This window comes from Plectropomus leopardus, chromosome 8 (assembly GCF_008729295.1).
Source record: "Plectropomus leopardus isolate mb chromosome 8, YSFRI_Pleo_2.0, whole genome shotgun sequence".
Taxonomy (NCBI): domain Eukaryota; kingdom Metazoa; phylum Chordata; class Actinopteri; order Perciformes; family Serranidae; genus Plectropomus; species Plectropomus leopardus.
Genome location: NC_056470.1, coordinates 25,796,062 through 25,817,962, shown reverse-complemented (window position 1 = coordinate 25,817,962; position 21,901 = coordinate 25,796,062). Strand labels below are relative to the sequence as shown.

Genomic DNA, 21,901 nt, shown 5'->3' with positions numbered 1-21,901 from the left:
CATTTGAACTTAAATATGTTTAATATAGCTAAGACATTCCTAAAATTCTAAATGTGCAACACAATTAAGCAAAACCCAATTTAAACAAAGACCTTGAGAAGGATTCCTTGGCTCCAGTTCTTCAGTCAGAGCGACGTGGTAATCCAACGACAAAACAAACAACAATACAAAGTGGCAAGTTTTCAAAACTCATCATGTATGTAACATAGGCATGTGGCATCAGCCGTGTGTGTGTGTGTGTGTGTGTTTAGGGGGAAGGGTTGATCCCTTGAGGCTGCGTTCATGCCCCAGTGGTAAACATCCACAGGATTGTTTTGACATCATGCTGTGGATCTGACGACGTCATCGTCTAATAGTAGGCCGCACAGTCCTTTGAGACTGAACAGAAAAGTGTAGTTAAATGTCTAGAAATCTTTCTGAACACAAATCTGACTGCTTAATTTTAAACCTAAAGTAAAACTGGTGCCATTTGTATCATTTTGCAGTCACACTGAAGTCAGTATCACTTTGCCTCAGACGTACAGTAGAATAATCTGTTCTCTGTTTAATGGATGTGATCTGCTGCGCCCTTGACCTGACCTGAGAAATACGAATGTTATCATTCTTTCGCAAGACAAAACAGATAATGTGGTGCCAAACTATCAGTCCTTCTTTCTCTCGGGCCATGAACTTGATTATATTACCCAAATAATCTTGTTTTAATATGATATACCTCCTTAAATTTGTCTGCAATTTAAAAAAAAAAAAAAAATCAGTGATTAGTGCATCCTTCAAAGGTCTTCAGCAAGGGTGTCAAACATATGGTCTGCAGGCCAGAACTGATCCACCAAAGGGTCCAGTCTGGCCCTCTGGATGACTTTTCACACTTTAATAAGGATTTTTAAGGACGGTTAATAAAACCCATGCACTTCGTTTACATTTTTAAGAAGTCAGCAAGTGAAATAATTAATAATAAGTCCATTACACCTACTTGTTAACAATAAGAACTGCAATATAAATAAAATGTAGTTAAATATACGCCAAGATATTGTGTAAGGCTGCAGCAGGAGAGAGGCAGAGCCGACTGTGACAGTTTTATCGACATTTAGAAAATTTTTTTCAAGTTTTGCGCAAGTCTATAATGGAAACACTGCTACTGTCACCTCCAGCAAATGCGTTCAGCGTTGGATGTCTCTGGCGTGAACAACCCGTGTCAGAGCGGGCTTTCTTCAAGTTCGTCCCAATGTCTGAAGACATGCGGGTGAAGTTAACTGGTGAGTCTAAACTGGCCATAGGTGTGAATGTGAATAGTTAGCTGGGATAGGCTCCAGCTCTGGGCTTCATGGGCTCTATGTGGCCCATGAAGTACAATGAGTTTGAAAGCCCTGATTGAAGGTTGATTTATAGGTTTAGTGCAGAAATAATCACTGACTTGTTAATGAACTTCAGACATATTTATTTAAATAAAGATTTAAAGAAAGCTTATGACAATAACAAATACAGAATTCAGTCAATAACTTAAGCCATAATCGGCAACTTGACACAAACATTTTGTTTTGCTTCAGTAACATTCCTTTTAGGGATTTATAATAAACAGTTTAATTAAGAAGGATATGTACAACAAAACAAGTCTGTTAAAAAAAAACACACAAGCAAGAGAGAAAAAGGTAAATGCAGCTGAATATTGAACCAAATGGAGCTTTGTTTGAAATAACAACTGAAGCAGAGCTACAGAGACACGTTGTAGACGGCGTGTTGTTTCCAACAACCCACTCGTGGCTGCTACCAGCGTGGGGGTCTTTAACACCATGTGGAGATCATGAGCACTCCGCCACTCCCTGAAATGTCCAGCCGTCACCTTCCCAGTGGCTCCTCGTCTAATGCTACAAATAAAAGGTGAGGCGCCCTCTCGGAGAGCCCCCCCCCCCCCCCCCCCCCCCCCCGCTCCCTCCCTCTCCCTGATGCAGGAACCCGCTCACGCCTGCCCCTGTTCACGCTGTTGCTAGGCAACACGTAAAATTCCAGTGTTCTGAGCATCCGGAGAACTCGGAGCTTCTCGGTGCAGACCTACAAATCATCAAGTCCTCCATTAGCTGAGCTGTCAACAGCCGCTAATGCCAGAAGACTCGAGTGAATACAAGAACAACATCAACAGCTACCAAAAAAAGAAAAAAACAAAAACCACAAGCAAGTAGAAACATCCAGAAAAAAAAGCTCTGTAATAAATGAAATGTCAAGAATACACTCAGGGAAGTGGAAAAATATTTTTAAAGCATAAAAAGGAAGAAACATCATTCTCCAGACAGGACCCGCCTGTTTGTGTGATTCAATTCAACCTCTCCCACCGACCATCTCAGAGACATTTACCGTTAATGCTGCTACTAAAAGGACAGGTCACCCCAAAATTTTCACTCATACATATTTTCCTCTTACCTGTTGTGTTATTTATCAATCGGCCTGAGAGACGTCTGCCCTCTCTCCAGAATATGGAAATACATAGAATTCGACTTGTAGTGCTCAAAGCGCCCAAAAAATAAATTTAAACACCTCAACAGCAATGTCTCTTTCGAAAAATCATGTCCCGGTTACTCCAGGCCTCCAGAAAGTGTGCCAGGCTTTAAAGCCGATTTCCGTAGTGGCCAAAAAGTGTAATTACACCATCACACCCAGCTGCCTGTAGTCTATAGTTTCTCGGCCACACAGCAGAAGTAGTGTCGATCACGCCCGCATCTTCTGGGTAATTTTCGTAACCATTTCGGCTTCGTGCTCCATTAAGCAACTCTCATAGGAATGAACGAGGCCCCATATTTAATGCTGTATCCAGTTCTCTTAATACATCCACGGGTTACTCATATCAGTCCACAATAAAAATAGTTCCTACAGTCCAATGTAGGAACTATTTAGGAACTATTTTCTTTCTCCTAAACTACACCTGCTAACCAAATCACTGCACAGAAATCCAACATTGCTAGCTTGTGGAGATAAGGTTAAAATTAAACGATACAGCTAGCTCACCTGGCACCACTGAGTTAATTAACATTACAGGTAAGTGGAGAACATTAATGTTTACATCTTGCGCTGACACGAGCCTCTCCTTCATAAGAAGATAAACGCTTTCCTCTGCGTGTTTTTTTTATATCTCAGTAAAAGAAAAAACGTCTCACATTAAACTTATAACAAGGTCTGTGGATTATCTTGAGTACCCAGGTCACGATTACTGTAAAGAGACATTGCTGTTGAATTTTTCAAGTGTATTTTTTGGCGCTTTGAGCACCACAAGCCATCTAGTTCAATTATACTGCAGAAAATGCTGTTATCTCCAACACCCAGCAACTCACACCACAACAGTCTAGATTGATAAATAGCACCACAGGTAGGAGGAAAAAATATATACATTTGATTTCAAAACAAACTGTCCCTTTAACATTATTCAGCTTAACCCAGAACTAGGTCCACATTACATGTTTATAGTCCACAAAGTTAAAAGTTGAGGACTATTTAAATATCCACGAGGCAGTGGATTAAAAAACAAAAACTTCTAAGACTCCTTTTGGAACAAAAACATAAATCTTTTATGTTTTATCTTTCAAAGACCAAGAAAAAATGAATTTTTGCTGGATGAAAAGCTGGTATCCATTAAGCTGCTCAAAGGGAAACAGTGAGATGATGCATCATTAATGGAACATCACTAAAATCAAGCCGTATGACAAATAACACTGAACAATTAAAGACTGCTGTGGTGATGAAAGAAGATCTGACAAAAACATGCTCAAGACGCTTTACACGGCCCGGGATTTTGTGTTTGTTTTTGTCCCAGCGTGTCCACCCCTCCACTGTTTTGTGGCTCATGTGAGTGCTGAGTCACACTGCGCTCCTTCAGATGTGCTCTCCGTTCGTCCTCCGTCTGCCTTTGCAAACGAACACTCTGCGTTGCCAAATCCCTCCCTTCTCTACCCCTTTATTCTCCACTGTCAGCTTTAATTTCCAAATGAAATACTGTGAGGGGTCAGCGGGGGGAATAATTCCTTCCATGGCTGCTGTTTTAAATTCCCCAAGCCGCATTTCTGTAGGTACCACTTCCTGTCACTGTCAGATTTTACATTTCATCTCGTTGCTCAGCCCATACCGTGACCTTAAAGAGACATTCGGATAAAGAGATGGATGGGAAAGGGCACCGCTATCAGAATTTCAAATGAGGGTAATGCAGTCAAATGCAGTGTTTACAGCCTCTCTGAGAAGAGGAGGGACTGACCTTATTGGAGCTCTCGCAGCAACCTTTATGTGAGGAGTATAACAGGCCTTAAAGCGCCTGTTATGCTCTCTCTTTGTACATATTTAATAGATCAGAAATATTTTCAACATCAAACATTTTTCACTCTGCCTCTGCACTGTGTGCTGGTGATGTGTCATGATCAAAAGTTCAGTGTCAGGGTTGAATATAGAGAGTGTCACATTTTTTTTTTAAGTCGTTGACGTGGAGTTTGGGATGTTGCAAAGGAGAGAGACGCTTTTAGAAATGCTCTCTTTCCCTTACAGACCCCACACTGACACCACCTGCTTGTCTTTGCCCTGTGTGATCTCAGCAGTATTCACATGATGGAGCAGCTCTTGGACTTGTCCTTGCTGAAGGTGGAGGACAGCAACTCTGTCTTGCTGGGCAGGTGAAGGAGTCTCTTGGAGAGGCGGCGCACAGGGCTGGGTTTATTGGCAGCCTGGAGTTTGTTCATGCAGGCCAGCGCCGCGGTACGGAAAACACTGTGGATGCTCTTCTCTGATGTGAAGGCTGAGCACTCCAGGTAAGCTTCTGCTCCAAGCTGCTTGGCCAAGGACGAACCCTGCGGTGTGAGGGAGGAACACATACGTTAAGCTCAGTTGGATTAAATCTGTGAAACGTGATCAAATTGACTTGATTTATTTCAAAAACATGAAAAAAGCAATAAGCAGCTAAAGAAGAAATGACCTAAAAATAGCACAAAATTTGTAAAAAAAAAAAACCAAAAGTATAATCAAAGTCTTATTTATACAGTTATATGATCAGTACTTCCCAAACCCCTACATTTTCATTAAAACCTTACTATTTAAAACACTTCAGTACTGAGCAGGGATGAAACATATACACACACTGCTCATCCAGGCGCTAGACTGTCTAGGCAGAAGTTTTTAAATCATAATGTTTTAGCAAAAATGCATGTGATCATAAAATACTGAGCACATGAATGGTTAAGAATTGCATTATACTGCGTGAGCTGTGTAAGAGTTTGTGAACAGATATTTTCATCAGAATCTTCTGTTTTTGGATTCTTCGTTAACCGTAGAGGCATGTGGGGAAAAAAAAGATTTCTTTACAAATTCAGTGTTAGAGAGGGTGAGTAATTGATATAGAAAAGTAAATTTTGTGGGTGAATTGGCCTTGTAGTCAAAATCACCTAAACTAAGTCATGACCACAACTTTGAGAGGTTAAGACCAAGCCAAGACTATAACCAGAGCAAGTTCCTCACTGCAAACACACTCTAACGATAAAGCATGATACAAACAAATCATATTTGATCTGAGAGATTCACATTCTCACAAAAACACCCACAGAAAACAAATTAAGATTGCTTTTTATTCACTTCTTTAAATGCCATACTGTAAATATGTGTGTGCACGTATAAATGTACCATGAGAAATGTCTTACCAAAAGGCATTGTGGAGTCGAATTTTTACGTGAGGGAATCTTCCTTTTCAATGAGCAAATCAATACAAACACTAAGGGCCTGAAATCAAATGAATCTTTATTCTACACAATCCCTGCAGTTGTGGTCTTGACCAGTCTTGAAATAAAATCCTGTCCTCTTTGTCTGAGACAAGACTGTGAAGAAATGCCGTCTAGTTTCAGACAAGGCCGAGACCTTAAAAAATTGGTCTTCAGACCGAGACCAATCTCGAGTACTACAACACTTGGCTGAAGTATTCCTTTAAAACAAAGGGGGATTTCTATGAGTACACAGTCTAGACAGAGGATCGAAATCTAAATCGTCACACAGAGGAAGAAACAGCAGTCATGGAACAAACCTGTTCATGGGAGATGGGAGTCTGTTTCTGATTGGACAGCTCCATGCGCGTGCATACGTCTGTGCGCAGGTCTGTCTTGCAGCCTATTAATAGGATCCGTGTGCTAGGACAGAAGTCCTGGATCTCTGCTTTCCACTGAAAGGAAGAGAGAAACAGGTGTCAGATGAAAGTGTAATTAGTAAATGTTCTAACCATAAATGTCTAATGTTTTTTTTCCTGTAAAAGTTGCTCATTGGTGCATGAAGCCAAAAAAGTTAAACTTCAGGTTTAAAATGATCCAGATCTTCCATATCGTTGGGCCCATAGAGCAAGTCGGGGTGGGTTATAACAAATATAATGATAATTATTGCAATAAAAAAATCATTTAATAGAAATACAATAAATGCTCAGTAAATCGTTGCTATAATTAAACTGCTCAAACACCTGTAGAGGGTGGCAGTAATGCACCTTAACAGCAGTTTCCACCCTCCATTAACCAGAAGAAGAAGAGCCACTAAGCTAATGTGTATGTTAATGTTGTTAAATTCAACGCACTCATAGACAAGGGTTTTTTTGTACGATTATTTTTACCATGTATGACGGCATGGCCTAATCCAACATAAAAAGAGTGTATAAGGGGGAGGGCAGGTTTTTGATCAAAGTGGCTACCACCTGCAACTAATGACTAAAATTAAGTTGTTGATAATGGTGTTGTCAACCTATAATCATACTGCAGCTGTTCGTAACATTAATACCTTCTTCAGGGCACTGTCCACTGTGTCTGGTCGGCTGATGTCGAAGCATAAGAGCACTGCATCTGAGTCGCTGTAACAGAGGGGTCTGACGTTGTCGTAGTATGGAGAACCTAAAGGAGACAAAAATTAAACACAAAAACAATTTTTTTAATGTAATTTAGGAAAGTGGGGACTTATGTAATAGCAACACCTTTTTTTTAAAAAAAGGAAAACATTTATTGAAGTTTTCCCCATGGTCAGCAGAGATAGAAACAAAAAACTCTGCGGTCGGAGTCCAGCTGACACCATTATAATGTTCTATCACAATCAGCCTCCTCATTTTCACACAGTACAAACACAGTCACATACACCCCTGCCAAACTGATAAGAGAGCAAATCATTTCACCAAGCTGGATGCCTCCCACTGAGAGGAATTTTTCCAGTAAACTATAACTCTCTGAGTCACGGTCAGCGCAACTCTGCACCAATCACAGCTTTCCATTATTAGTCAATAACAAACTTTATTTACTGGACTTTTCTCTCAGCAAAAAGAGAAAAAAAATATATACCAGATGTCCTGTGGAAAATAATATAATCATATTGTATAATACACTTCCCAAGATTTTTAGTTTGGCTTACATAAAGTGCCAAAATACAGACACTGTCTGAGAAAAATTATGCAATTTTAATCTGTCTGTTAAATAATGTCTCTGTCTGCATAAAAAAATATTTTAGATTAAAAAATACCTAGGTCATTGAAAAGTTTTTGTCTTAAAGCAAAAACTTTTCAAGTTGTTGATACAATTGTTAGCAGGTTAGCCATGCTTAACATGGAGTCTGGAAATAGGAGTGAGACTGTCCTACAGTAAGAGAGTTCACTCTTCCAACTATCAAAAGAAGCATATTTACAATGTCAAAGTATTTCTTTAGAGATGAATTCAAAACAAAATGCTTTTATATTAATGAAAATTACGTAGATCAAGAGTGAGCATGGAAAACTCAAAGCAGGACTTTCCATTGCCAAATTAGTGACAGTAAACACATTTTGACTAAACAAAGAACCAAGTAGGATCAAAATGTTGTCTTGAGTATGGAGAAAGTGTGTAGGCATTACTTCATTTGAAAATGAAGTTGAAGAATACAACACGAAATAAGGATGAATGGTGAAGTGAACCAGTGCAATGACCACGGTAAGTTACGGTCACTGATGGTTATATTTTTTTGTCGTGCCATCTAATACCATCAAATTTAATCACTGGATGTTCATGTGTGCACAAGTCACCAAAACTTGGCTGCAATTGCATGCTACATTCAAGTGTTTTGTGCAGCTTGCAGCAGGAGCACTGTTAGAGACGAGTCTTACCCAAAAAGTGATTAATGTATCTACAGGCTCTCAGTTGCAACATTGGAATACACCTCTTCATTTTAAAACCGATCTATTTTACACATTTTTCTTGTAAATTTACAATTTGTATTCATTGTTTTCAACAAAGTGGCAACCTCTGGAACTAAAAAAATAAAGCCAACACAAAGTGCCCGAAAAAGTTCCTCTGATGGCCACTTCAGGCTGGCTCCAAATCAATCAGTCCCCATTGACCCCCACGTTAAAATGCCCAACTCTAAAGCAGAAACACACATGTAAACTTACAGCCTGGTACAAAAAAATACAGTTTTGGTCCCTTTGGCTAATTCCAACGTCCATGTACAAAGGGTGAATTTTTATATAAGTCAACAGTTCAAATGTTATTGAGGCCCAAAGTTGTGCATAATTAAGGGTGTGGGCTCTGAGTGACAAGCGGTCTGCAAGACGTATGTGTCAGATCCAGCCCTCACTCCTAACTAGCTCCGTTTTCTTGTCTAAGTTTGGTCACCTCGTGTCACTTTTGGCTCCAAAGATCCAAGATGGATGCTGCCAAAATGCCAAAATCAAAACTTGAAAATAGGAGTCCACACACTGATTATTTTTATACAGTCTTTGCTCTTGACTTGCAATAGGCTACATGTTTGTTTTTCTATTCTTTAACTATCTTTATTGTGAGACAAATTCCTTGTACGAGAAAGCCAGAAATGCACCTGACTGAAGGTGATTCATCAGCAATGGATTTACTTTTCCAACAAATCTCTAAGCCACTAATAAACCAAACCTCAAAATAATATCACACACCATTCATCACCTCACTCTGACAGTCTACCCTGATCGTTGTCTCATAAATACGACACCTCAGTTATGAGAATGTGAATTATGTTGGGAAGGAAACTCACGTTTCCATAAACAGCCCGGCTATATGTGGAGCTTTTTCCTTTAACTCTCAGGAAGACTCCTGCGCTAAAAACAGACTGACAGGATGTCCGTTCTCCATTGTCTTCCCTCCGCCACCTAATCACTCCCCGCACACCAACGCGAAGATTTAATTTCCTACTCCTGTCCTCAGGGGCCAAATGTGCACCAGAAGCGTTTCCTTGCAAATAGAAGAGGATATAATTATAACAGGAATAGATACTTCTAATAAGCTTCCAAAGGAAATAACTAACAGTCACGCTGTTGGGATGAATTCTCTCCTGAGGCATTAATTAAATGTTTTTACAGCAATATTTTAGAGTACTTCTTTTCTGATTTACTCAGTTTATCAGGGTGTTTGACTTAAATCTGCAAAGTAGGACCACTTATACAACTACAATCTATCAATAACACTTTTTTTTATTTTTTAGAGGGAATCAAAGCGGCCATCACATAACTATCCAGGGTGATGTAAGGCTTGAGAAAGAGGAGGCAGAGAGATCTAAAGAGGACACAACTTCTAGCACCTACCACCTCCCACACATTAGCAGCCCCCTGCCTGAACACACAAACACACACAAACCACACACACACACACAACTCTTTCTGTTGAGCAAACAATTATGAAACTTCGCTCTCTACTCTCAAAGAAAGGAAGAAAGAAAGCGCCGGACTCACAAGACAAAAGAAGACTGTGTGACTTTATAAAAGATGCAATGTGAAGTTGGTGCACGTACTGAGGTGAAACCTGTCCTCTCACATCTGTTCTTTAAATAAAAGATCATATATTATATCAAAGGAAGAGATGTGGAGCAATGTTGTATGAGCTGCAACAATAAGACGATTATGCAACATGTTTATGGCCAAGAAATTAATTGACTCTTTCAATAATTGATTGATCATATTAGGTCATTTTTTTAGGCAGAAATGCCAAATCTTCTCTAGTTTCAGCCTCGAAATTGTAATGATTTGCTGCTTATCTAATGTGATTATAAAGTAAAGATCTTTGGCTTTTTTGGAGCCATGACTGTATATAAAGATGTCTGGCATAACACAGAGTTCCTACAGTTTAAGGCAAGTTTTACAGCAGTTTTACAATAATCAAAATCATAGGAAAAAAACATGAACCAACCTCAAGTATAAAGGGCTAGGGAAGGGTTGCACTGAATATTTATAACACGCAAACACACAAACAAATGTGTTCCTTTGTGATCGTGCTCCTCACACTCTCACTGCCCTGATTCCCATTGTGAGTTTGAAAAACCTTTTGCATAAAATAGACAGAACCTCATACGCATTTCCTACCGTTACAACCATGCCACGAAATATTGGTTTAATAGCCAATTTTCATTAAATCTGAGCTTCTCAGTGTCGTCCAGGGTACAGTGAAAGCTAGCAGACAGTGGATCCTCTATTTGGAGCCTCCTGGCTAGTCGCAAAATGTGCTGTTGGTTGCTCTATCCTGATCTGCCTGAAGTTAATATAACAGTCATTCTTACTTAAAAAAAAATAGATTTTAACAAATATTGAAATTTTAGATTTTTAAAAAAAAAAAAAACGCCAATTCATAAAATCATACTTCCTATGTCATGCTTCCTATGTATGCATTTTTGAGACTTATGAAAGATTGATTTAAAACATTTTAAACCAAATAAGGCCTTATTTTTACATGAATGAATCCAATGCCTTTAAAAATCCACAGGAACCCTGATAACTCAATACCGCCGCTCCACTTTACCATCGCTACTGCGCAAACTCTGGCTCCGAATGATGTCACCACACAACGCAGAAATGCTCCTTTCAAATTTGGCTTAATTTTTATACAGTGGGAGAAAGTGGAGACACAGTGTCAATATTTATATACAGTTTATTTTTTAGTACTGTTGGTTGAAAAAAAAGGAGACATGAAGATGTCAAATTGAAAATCTTTTTTTTAATTAAAAAATATTTTCTTTAAAAAATATCAAATTAATCAATGATTAAAAAAAACTGTTTTTCCATCTCTTTTGTTATAAATAAAAATGACAAAGAAACAAGTCAGGCTAACAGGAACTGTGTTTGTGTGTGTTGCAAAAGTAAATAGGTGTTATGCAATGTTTCCTCTGGAAAGGGTGACTGTCCAGAAAGTTTTTACTCCGTGGGAGAAAAACACACAAACCTACATCAGTTCACTGCTGGTTTCAGTTACATAAGACCTTTTTTTTTTTTAGGCAGCTCACACCATAAGGCAGTGAGGAGGTCATGCATATCTTTTCACTCAGTATCCCTCACTTGTGCCTTCTGTTCACAGCGACTGTACACAGCACACACACACGCACACACACACACACACACACACACACACACACACACACACACACACACACACACAGTTGCACACATAGTAAGACAGGACGCACATACACACACGCACGCTTCCACCCCCTGCCATGGTCGAGGCATCCCCCTCTCCCCTGTGAAACAACCCCTCTGCAGGCCAACTGGCACAGATCGACTTCCTCTGAGCACAATGCCTCAGCCAGCACTGTTATGAAATAAATCTCTGCTGGAGTGGATTTCTAATTGATCCTATTTAAATATGTTTCATTACATTTTTGTATGTTTAATCTCACTGTGTCAGTGGGCCATGAATGGTGTATGTGTTACAGCCGCAACTAAGATTGCAGCAAAATTGATTCATTTTTTTTGGTTTGTTTTTGTTTATAAAATATCAGAAAATTGTGAAAAATACCTTTAAAGGTGGTGTCTTTGCATTTGTTGTTCCATATACAGTCCAAAAACTACAAGATATTCAGTTTAATATGATATAAAACAGAGAAAATCAGTCAATCATCACATTAGGGAAGGTGAAAACAAGATATCTATTGCATTTTTGCTTTAAAAAATGACAAAATTATTTAAAACACACTAAAGAAAGTCATATATTATATAAAAGAAAGTTGGTTTTAAAATCCTACAAACATGTTATATAACAACTTTTTTTTAAAAATATGTGAATAATTTGGGACACATTTTTCAATGACCTTTATTATAACACTTACTAGAGCTGCAAAGATTAGCTGATGAATTAATTAGCCGACAGAAAACTAATCTGCAACTCTTTTCGACCACGAAATAATCATTTTTACTTTTGAATCAGAAATGCTGAGAATTAGCTGGTATACAGATGGTATAAAGATAACGGACGTGGCCGCCGTGACGTCACCCATTTGTCTGTGGATTCAGTTTGAAGCCTTGAGTTTGGTATTTTGGTCGTCGCTATCTTGTGTTTTTGGAGTTGAAAGTGACCAACTTTGGACAAAGAGGGTTGACGGTGGGGATGTGAGGGCTGGATCCGACCATAACCGTTTTTCATACCCAGCTGTAAACATGTTTATAAGTCAAGTTTCTGCTGCATTTTAACATGGGAGTCAATGGGGATTTAGTCGGTTTTGGGTCCAGGCTCAAGTGGACATTTGAGGAACTTCAGTCTTAGCTCCGTTTCTTCAGCTGTGGACGGTGCTGTTCGATTGTTTTTCTTGTTTGTTTTTGTCTTTTAATGTAAGAATTTGATGCTTTTCTCTGTTTTTTTTAAAATTCACTGTAAACTGAATATCTTTATCTTGGTTTTAGACAATGATCTAACAAATGAAGATATTTGAAGACATCAACTGGTCCTCTGGTAAACTGAAGAAACATTTTTCACAATTTTCAAATGTTCCCATTGTGAGTTTGAAAAACTTCTTGCCTAAAATAGACAGGACCTCATATTAATTGACTTGTACTGCTACAACCATGCCGCAACACATTTTTTAAAAAAAAATATCGTTCAGATTAATCAACAACAAAAACAATCATTACTCACAGTGTTAATACAGTTCAGAGAACTGCGAGTGTCTTTTTTCTTGGATTTCCAAAATATGTGATAATTTTAATTGCTGTTATGAGAGTGTTTTGGGTCGTGTGAAAAGGTTAACTGCAGCAGCTTACTGACATAATGACCTAAAACATGCAGAAGAGTTACGTAAATAGGATCAATAGGAAAACCCATCCACTCCAGTACAGATTTATCAATAACATGAACAGCCCAAAGCTACAACAACGCAGTAAAATCATGTTTGTGATCAAATCAGTCATACTAAACTGAGAAGCATGCTGTTTATTGCATATGTGAATATATGAACGCATCGAGGGACTAGAAACTTAGCAGATAGTTAAAAAAAAAACTCTATATACTGTGCAGTTAACTAGAGATTTTACAATCTTGGGTTCCCTGTTTGTCTTTGATTATGGGGTCTGATTTCATTTTTGCATTTAAATTTTTTTAATGCAAAACGGTGGATTTTGCACCCAACATGCTCAGACAGGCTTGAGGGTCAGGCCTGTGGTTCACTGCCTGCACCAATCCACCAAGGAAGATCCCTCAGCAGATTTCACAAGAGTGAAAAGCTGCTTTACTGCTTCAAAACAGGATTGGCAGATGTGACGTCTGAAATTCAGCAACAACACTGTTTTGTTAAACAATGACAGCGCTGGAGCTTCATTTACAGTTACAGTCAGCCGACTCCAGGCTGACTGAGCTGTTGTTGGGAGTGCAAAAACCTCCAAATATCAGCCCGTGACTACGGTCACTGAAAAGGACTTATAATTAACCCCTTGAAACCTAGACTGACACCAGTTTTCTTGTGCTACATTCGGACACCTTGTACAAGCTAAATGACCCTTTAAAAGCTGAGCAAATTGGTCTGACTTATTTTACAACCATTGGGAAAAAAGGCAATGACCAACTTGAAATGTCTCACAAATTGCAACAAATTTTACCTAAAAGAAAAAAAGGGAAAGAATATTGGAAAATAGTCAAAAAAATGGGGAAAATGTGCATAAAACTATATCTATTATCATAATAATGTTATATTAAAAATAATGTTAAAAAAAATAATATAACATCACATGATATAATATATTTTTTAAAACTAATTTTAAGTACTTTTTCAAGGTCAATTTCTTCTTTCTTGAGAAAGTTTTTCACTAACCAACTGACTAACTAACTAACAAAGTTTTGGGTTATGTCTTGTTATATTTTTGAGAGAAATCAGAACAATTAGTTCAGGTTTCAAAGGGTTAACTCAAAATACACGAAAGCTCAGGAAGAATTTAAACTGAGTCAAAGATCTCCATCTTTGATCTCCAGCCTAGTTATCTGACAGGTTTGTATTAAACTGTGGTGATAATACAAATCTGTGCGTAATTCTCACCTGATGTGTCCCAAAGGCTGAGCTCAACACGCTGGTCCTCCAGCTCCAGACAGGCCGTGTAGTTCTCAAACACTGTGGGGACGTAAGTCTAGAAATGGACAATAAAGAAAATGGCTTAGGGAGCATTTATTGTTGACCATTTTTGAATGGGATTTTTGGTTATAATAATAATTAAAACAATTCACTGAATGCCTCTCGCATTAACATCATCAAAGATCCATGTTTTATGATACAATGACTATTTGAAAAATAAAATAACATTTCACCTGACCATAAGTAGGTAAAGGAATAATATATTTTTGTAGGCCAACCAGGAAGTTGGCATCGCACTGGTTCCCTAGTCAAAAACCTTTTGTTGACCATTTTTGAATGGGATTTTTGGTTATAATAATAATTAAAACAATTCACTGAATGCCTCTCGCATTAACATCATCAAAGATCCATGTTTTATGATACAATGACTATTTGAAAAATAAAATAACATTTCACCTGACCATAAGTAGGTAAAGGAATAATATATTTTTGTAGGCCAACCAGGAAGTTGGCATCGCACTGGTTCCCTAGTCAAAAACCTTTTGTTGACCATTTTTGAATGGGATTTTTGGTTATAATAATAATTAAAACAATTCACTGAATGCCTCTCGCATTAACATCATCAAAGATCCATGTTTTATGATACAATGACTATTTGAAAAATAAAATAACATTTCACCTGACCATAAGTAGGTAAAGGAATAATATATTTTTGTAGGCCAACCAGGAAGTTGGCATCGCACTGGTTCCCTAGTCAAAAACCTTTTGTTGACCATTTTTGAATGGGATTTTTGGTTATAATAATAATTAAAACAATTCACTGAATGCCTCTCGCATTAACATCATCAAAGATCCATGTTTTATGATACAATGACTATTTGAAAAATAAAATAACATTTCACCTGACCATAAGTAGGTAAAGGAATAATATATTTTTGTAGGCCAACCAGGAAGTTGGCATCGCACTGGTTCCCTAGTCAAAAACCTTTTGTTGACCATTTTTGAATGGGATTTTTGGTTATAATAATAATTAAAACAATTCACTGAATGCCTCTCGCATTAACATCATCAAAGATCCATGTTTTATGATACAATGACTATTTGAAAAATAAAATAACATTTCACCTGACCATAAGTAGGTAAAGGAATAATATATTTTTGTAGGCCAACCAGGAAGTTGGCATCGCACTGGTTCCCTAGTCAAAAACCTTTTGTTGACCATTTTTGAATGGGATTTTTGGTTATAATAATAATTAAAACAATTCACTGAATGCCTCTCGCATTAACATCATCAAAGATCCATGTTTTATGATACAATGACTATTTGAAAAATAAAATAACATTTCACCTGACCATAAGTAGGTAAAGGAATAATATATTTTTGTAGGCCAACCAGGAAGTTGGCATCGCACTGGTTCCCTAGTCAAAAACCTTTTGTTGACCATTTTTGAATGGGATTTTTGGTTATAATAATAATTAAAACAATTCACTGAATGCCTCTCGCATTAACATCATCAAAGATCCATGTTTTATGATACAATGACTATTTGAAAAATAAAATAACATTTCACCTGACCATAAGTAGGTAAAGGAATAATATATTTTTGTAGGCCAACCAGGAAGTTGGCATCGCACTGGTTCCCTAGTCAAAAACCTTTTGTTGACCATTTTTGAATGGGATTTTTGGTTATAATAATAATTAAAACAATTCACTGAATGCCTCTCGCATTAACATCATCAAAGATCCATGTTTTATGATACAATGACTATTTGAAAAATAAAATAACATTTCACCTGACCATAAGTAGGTAAAGGAATAATATATTTTTGTAGGCCAACCAGGAAGTTGGCATCGCACTGGTTCCCTAGTCAAAAACCTTTTGTTGACCATTTTTGAATGGGATTTTTGGTTATAATAATAATTAAAACAATTCACTGAATGCCTCTCGCATTAACATCATCAAAGATCCATGTTTTATGATACAATGACTATTTGAAAAATAAAATAACATTTCACCTGACCATAAGTAGGTAAAGGAATAATATATTTTTGTAGGCCAACCAGGAAGTTGGCATCGCACTGGTTCCCTAGTCAAAAACCTTTTGTTGACCATTTTTGAATGGGATTTTTGGTTATAATAATAATTAAAACAATTCACTGAATGCCTCTCGCATTAACATCATCAAAGATCCATGTTTTATGATACAATGACTATTTGAAAAATAAAATAACATTTCACCTGACCATAAGTAGGTAAAGGAATAATATATTTTTGTAGGCCAACCAGGAAGTTGGCATCGCACTGGTTCCCTAGTCAAAAACCTTTTGTTGACCATTTTTGAATGGGATTTTTGGTTATAATAATAATTAAAACAATTCACTGAATGCCTCTCGCATTAACATCATCAAAGATCCATGTTTTATGATACAATGACTATTTGAAAAATAAAATAACATTTCACCTGACCATAAGTAGGTAAAGGAATAATATATTTTTGTAGGCCAACCAGGAAGTTGGCATCGCACTGGTTCCCTAGTCAAAAACCTTTTGTTGACCATTTTTGAATGGGATTTTTGGTTATAATAATAATTAAAACAATTCACTGAATGCCTCTCGCATTAACATCATCAAAGATCCATGTTTTATGATACAATGACTATTTGAAAAATAAAATAACATTTCACCTGACCATAAGTAGGTAAAGGAATAATATATTTTTGTAGGCCAACCAGGAAGTTGGCATCGCACTGGTTCCCTAGTCAAAAACCTTTTGTTGACCATTTTTGAATGGGATTTTTGGTTATAATAATAATTAAAACAATTCACTGAATGCCTCTCGCATTAACATCATCAAAGATCCATGTTTTATGATACAATGACTATTTGAAAAATAAAATAACATTTCACCTGACCATAAGTAGGTAAAGGAATAATATATTTTTGTAGGCCAACCAGGAAGTTGGCATCGCACTGGTTCCCTAGTCAAAAACCTTTTGTTGACCATTTTTGAATGGGATTTTTGGTTATCACCAAAAATAAGCTCTCTGATGACCACAAATTGATGAGACTTACGCGTTTTGTTTAGCATGATAATCTTCACAGATGAACTCCACTTTTGTGTGTTTTGAAGCGTAAATAAAATCGCCAGAAGCAAAAAGCTATTGTTGGGCTATACATCACAGTCGCATGTATTAAACGTCTCCACTCCAAACACTGTTAAAACACATTAAAACACGATCGAAAAATATTAAAACCAGATAAATCTACGAGTTCGAGTGCGATTCTGTAAAGCTGTAAAGGTGGACAAGTGGGTTTCATGAGTTTCTGTGTCTGCTGTGATGACGTCAAACATCCCCGACAAACACTGTAGTCCCATTTAGCCATTTGTTAGCAACCGCCTTTTTTAAGACAAGTAAAACCTTAAATGTTCAAAAATAGGGTTTAAGCGGCCGTATTTTATGTTGCAGAACAAAATGACTTAATACCTTTAACCTGTGTTAACCGCAGACCTTATTTAAGGCATTTTACCGAAAACCCGTTCAAAAAACCTATAGACTTTAACATGAGGGAAGCGGACGTGCTAAACGGCTAATGGACTTCCGTGTTTTAGGACTCATTACTACACCACTCTGTTGATGTTGGTACGTGTTTTTTTTTCTTCAGTGATGGCTTCTGAAAAAATTCCCTTTTATTTTGTTCCAAGTGGCATTGAAAAAGTCTCAAGAAGTCTTAAATCCCACTTACCTTAGCCTGTAGCAACCCTACGCCCTGAACCTTTCATTTTTACTCATACTTACAGCAGACTAGAAGTACTCCTTTACTGAAAGGGCCAGTGTGAAGGATTTAGGGGGTTAAATTGGCAAAAAAAAAAAATATATAAAATTCACTTTGTTCTTATTAGTTTACAATGACATGACATTAAGAATTGTTGTGTTTTTGCACCTTTAGCCCGGTATCGACAAATCCAGCGACCAATTTGTGTCTTCCACCGTCTAGCTTTGCTGCCATTAGGCCTGCTGCGGTGGCAAGTGCCTGCTGACAGTAACATTCATAGATACAATATTAAACAATAACTTCACAAATGTTTTAGAGTTTTATCATCTAAAAGTCTTCTTAGTTCAGAGGTCAGAGCTTCTTCATGTTAATTTGACCAAATGAAATGGTTGAAAATGACAAAAAAGGTTTATTAAAGTAGACTACCCATAAATTTAGCCCTAAATGTATTTGCATGCTATCTGAATGTCTTTTTAATGTCTATTTTAATGTGTTTTGTGTTTATCCTTTCAACCGACCGTAAGATGCAGCCTTGTGAGGATGCATGCAATTATGTTTTATATGAAACATACTGTATGTGTGACTGTATGTGTACATGTGTTTATACAACACGTAGCGTTCAGGGCTGAGCGCTGTCTCCCGACCTCAAACAGATGACAGATGGCTTCATCAGTCTGAAGTATAACAGAGAATTCAGGAGAGTCAGCCATTTGGAGAGGAAGTGGAGCGTGGCTGGTTGTGCAGAACATAAATGGAAACAGAGGGCTCTTTGATGCCATTAATGTAGAAAACTCTGGATGGAGACGTGAATTGCACCTGCTGCCTGGTGCAGAGGGAAAAAGGTAAACCATGTCTCTCTCTGTCTTAATTCAGGGAAATTTCTGTCTTCCTGCTCCCACATGCATGTCCTGTACACCACACATGCTAATATCATGCAACCATTAACTTAATGCTTTACTCCCTCATGCTCCATTTCTCCCATTTAGTGGGCTAACTGTACGTCTACGTGTGACTTTCCAAACAGTGATGTAAAACAGTCTTACATGTGTCACACAGATGTTGCTGCCTCCTTTTATTGTGTTCCTTCTCTGTATTTGTTAACTTACATGTTGAATTGTTTGAAGAGGATACCCCCATTTATATTTTGTCCATAATGTATAAAGATTAACAGAGAGGAGATGAAGTTCCACATTCGGTAATATAATCACTTTCTTTCAGAGCGTTATCTGTCATTTTTTAGCTGCACTAGTGTCATTAAATGATATTAATGCATTTTTTCTTGGTACGAGTGCTCTGGACCACTCGTAAAATTTTCTTTTACCTAAGAGAAGTGCAAAAAGAAAAAAACATTGGTGAATCACAAAAATCATTGGGGTAAGAAGAAATGTTTGTACATAGTTTCTTGCATGAGGTCCAATGTTTGATCATGTCATCACTGCAGACTGTGGTTAAGAGGATTTTTAGTGACCCACCTGTATGTATCCCCCACGTTTTCCTGATGAAAGGTGACAGAAATCTGAGGTGGTGACACACACTGGTCAACTGAGGATGCACTGACTTTTATATCATCCACAAACTTTGACTCCTCTCTAACAGCTGACACAATGACCTAAAGTCCTCCGTGGCCACCTGACGACTGTCTGACCTAGATTCATCACAGGCACAGCTGAAAGTTACATATTTACCCTGTGTTTCACCTTATCTAACTCGACCCACTGACATTTAGTGCTGTGTGCGTATGTCAATGGATGTTTGTCTGCATACAAGCTTAACACAGGAAAGCCCAAATATATCATCTTAGAGATGGCCGGTAATGCTTTAGGTTGGGAGCTACTGTATACAATGTGCATTAATTTGCACCAAAATTATTAACATACAGTAGTGATGTTGGTAGAAAGAGACAGTGTTCATTCAAAATCCATTTCAAATAATTTCCAAGAAAGGATTGAGAAGAGAAAAACCATCACCACCCTTATGGCTTGCAGCAAAATTATTTGCATAATTCAAGTAAGACGTGGTTGAGAGCGTTTGCATTATGTAAATCAGGGTATGATTAAAGAATATTACCATAAACACAAGTGCAATCATCAAGTGGAAATGTATTGGCATGCTTGTCTAATAATTGCTCCTGAATGTAGCACAGTTCAGCAGTTCAGGAGAAACCGTTAATCCAGTGCACATGTATTTCACATATTGTAATATATTCTGCTAACAGCTGGGTAATTGCAGTGGTGGAAGGTGCTCACTGTCAGAGCTAGCTATCTGAATGCTGTGGAAAAAAGTGCATGGGTTAAATGGAGTGCAGAGGAATGGAGGAGTCTTGGTTGTGCAGAAAAAATATTGATGTGCTTCATTTATATATTTATTTTGTGTCTTAAAAGCTTCATATTTACATTTCACATGCTGCAAGTTAAGATGTGAATAAGGGAGAAATTATTACATCTGATGGCAGCTGCACTGTATTTATATGCAAAATGCCCTCCCATTTACATTCTGTCAAATTTCCATTTTGTGTGAAATCAAGACAAAATGACAGAGGCGTGGAGGGAAATTGGAGCGAGAGGTTTAAATGAAAACAATGGCCAAGTCAAGAGATGAGACAGAATGAATAAAATTGCGGAGAGACTCATATTTAACGTACAGCAGAGGTAGACAGGGCGACTGGTATTTCATATCAGAAGTACAATAACTGACAAGGGCTCTTCTCACTGCTCAGCCCTCAACCTTTGGTGTGAACAGCGCCACTTTAGCAACATGGAGTTTGAGACTCTCTGGCTGAAAATACAGCAGTAAAACCGCATCGTTATTAAGCAATCCATGTTGCCACTAGACTGTGTGAGGAGTGGGTAAGACAAAAAGAGGCACCAGTGCTCCTTCTTTTGTCTTGAAAGTAAAAGTGCCCTTTTCAAATGTCAAAGCAAAGGTTGTCCTTGCAGAGTGCATGTACCTACAACTGTGTCTGACTCAAAGGGGAAAGGCATGAAATAATGAAATGTATCCAAAACAAAAAAAGACAGTTGTGTGTAAACATAAACACGTCACAACCCTGCATCCCAGCCACCTATAAAACCAGGGAAGTGACTGTTAGATTTTAACCTTTTTCCTGAGAGTATCTGTATCTTTACTTGTATTTTGTCTGGTTTTATAGTATTTCTGCAGCCTCAAGAAAACAGATGTTGATGAATGTTTCAGCATCATTTATCTGCAATGATGATGATAACCATGACATTCCCTAAAATGGGGGGTGAGGGTGTCAGTGTGGAAACCCTGAAAATATTCATATTAAACTGTACTGCCCCCCAAAGGTGCAGTAAAGAAATTACAGTCTAAACTGATTACAACACATTCAACAGGAACTCTGCATTTACAACATAAAGCTAGTCTTTTTTTTTCCCAAATTCACAGCAGATCTATACTAGATTAAATGACATATATATATTTTTCTCACAAACATGTTATTGTTGTAATGAAGCTTATATTATAAGATTCTCTTCTGTTTTTTGACTGTTACAACTATTTTCATTAGATTATATTAACTCCCATGTCTTTAAGATTTTTGCTTACTATATTACGTGTAATATAATTAATCTGTCATCTTGTCTTATTCTTATTTATTCGGGTATTCTTTTAAATTATTTCGGGTCTATCTTTTAGTTGTTGTATTTATTTCACTTTATAATAAATAACTGACGAACTAAATAAAAAATCAATATATAAATAAATAAAACAGCACAGTCAAATAACTACAAATCCCACAATCCTCTCTGTGTCTAGCAACACTTCCGCCTTCACTTACGTCGTAAGACATGTATTAGAAGGTTGAGCCAAACTTT

At 37.5% G+C, this 21,901-nt stretch overlaps 1 protein-coding gene across 1 annotated transcript; it reads right to left on the bottom strand.

Annotated features, from left to right (window-relative positions):
- Positions 1-3,187: 3,187 nt before the first annotated feature.
- Positions 3,188-21,876, bottom strand: LOC121946468 (rho-related GTP-binding protein Rho6-like). Its single transcript, XM_042491032.1, has 5 exons — positions 21,865-21,876; positions 14,260-14,347; positions 6,769-6,878; positions 6,035-6,169; positions 3,188-4,814 (listed from the first exon to the last, which is right to left on the bottom strand). Exons 1-5 carry the CDS (start codon positions 21,874-21,876, stop codon positions 4,569-4,571), a joined length of 591 nt encoding a protein of 196 aa, XP_042346966.1. The 3' UTR covers positions 3,188-4,568.
- Between the last annotated feature and the right edge of the window lie 25 nt (positions 21,877-21,901).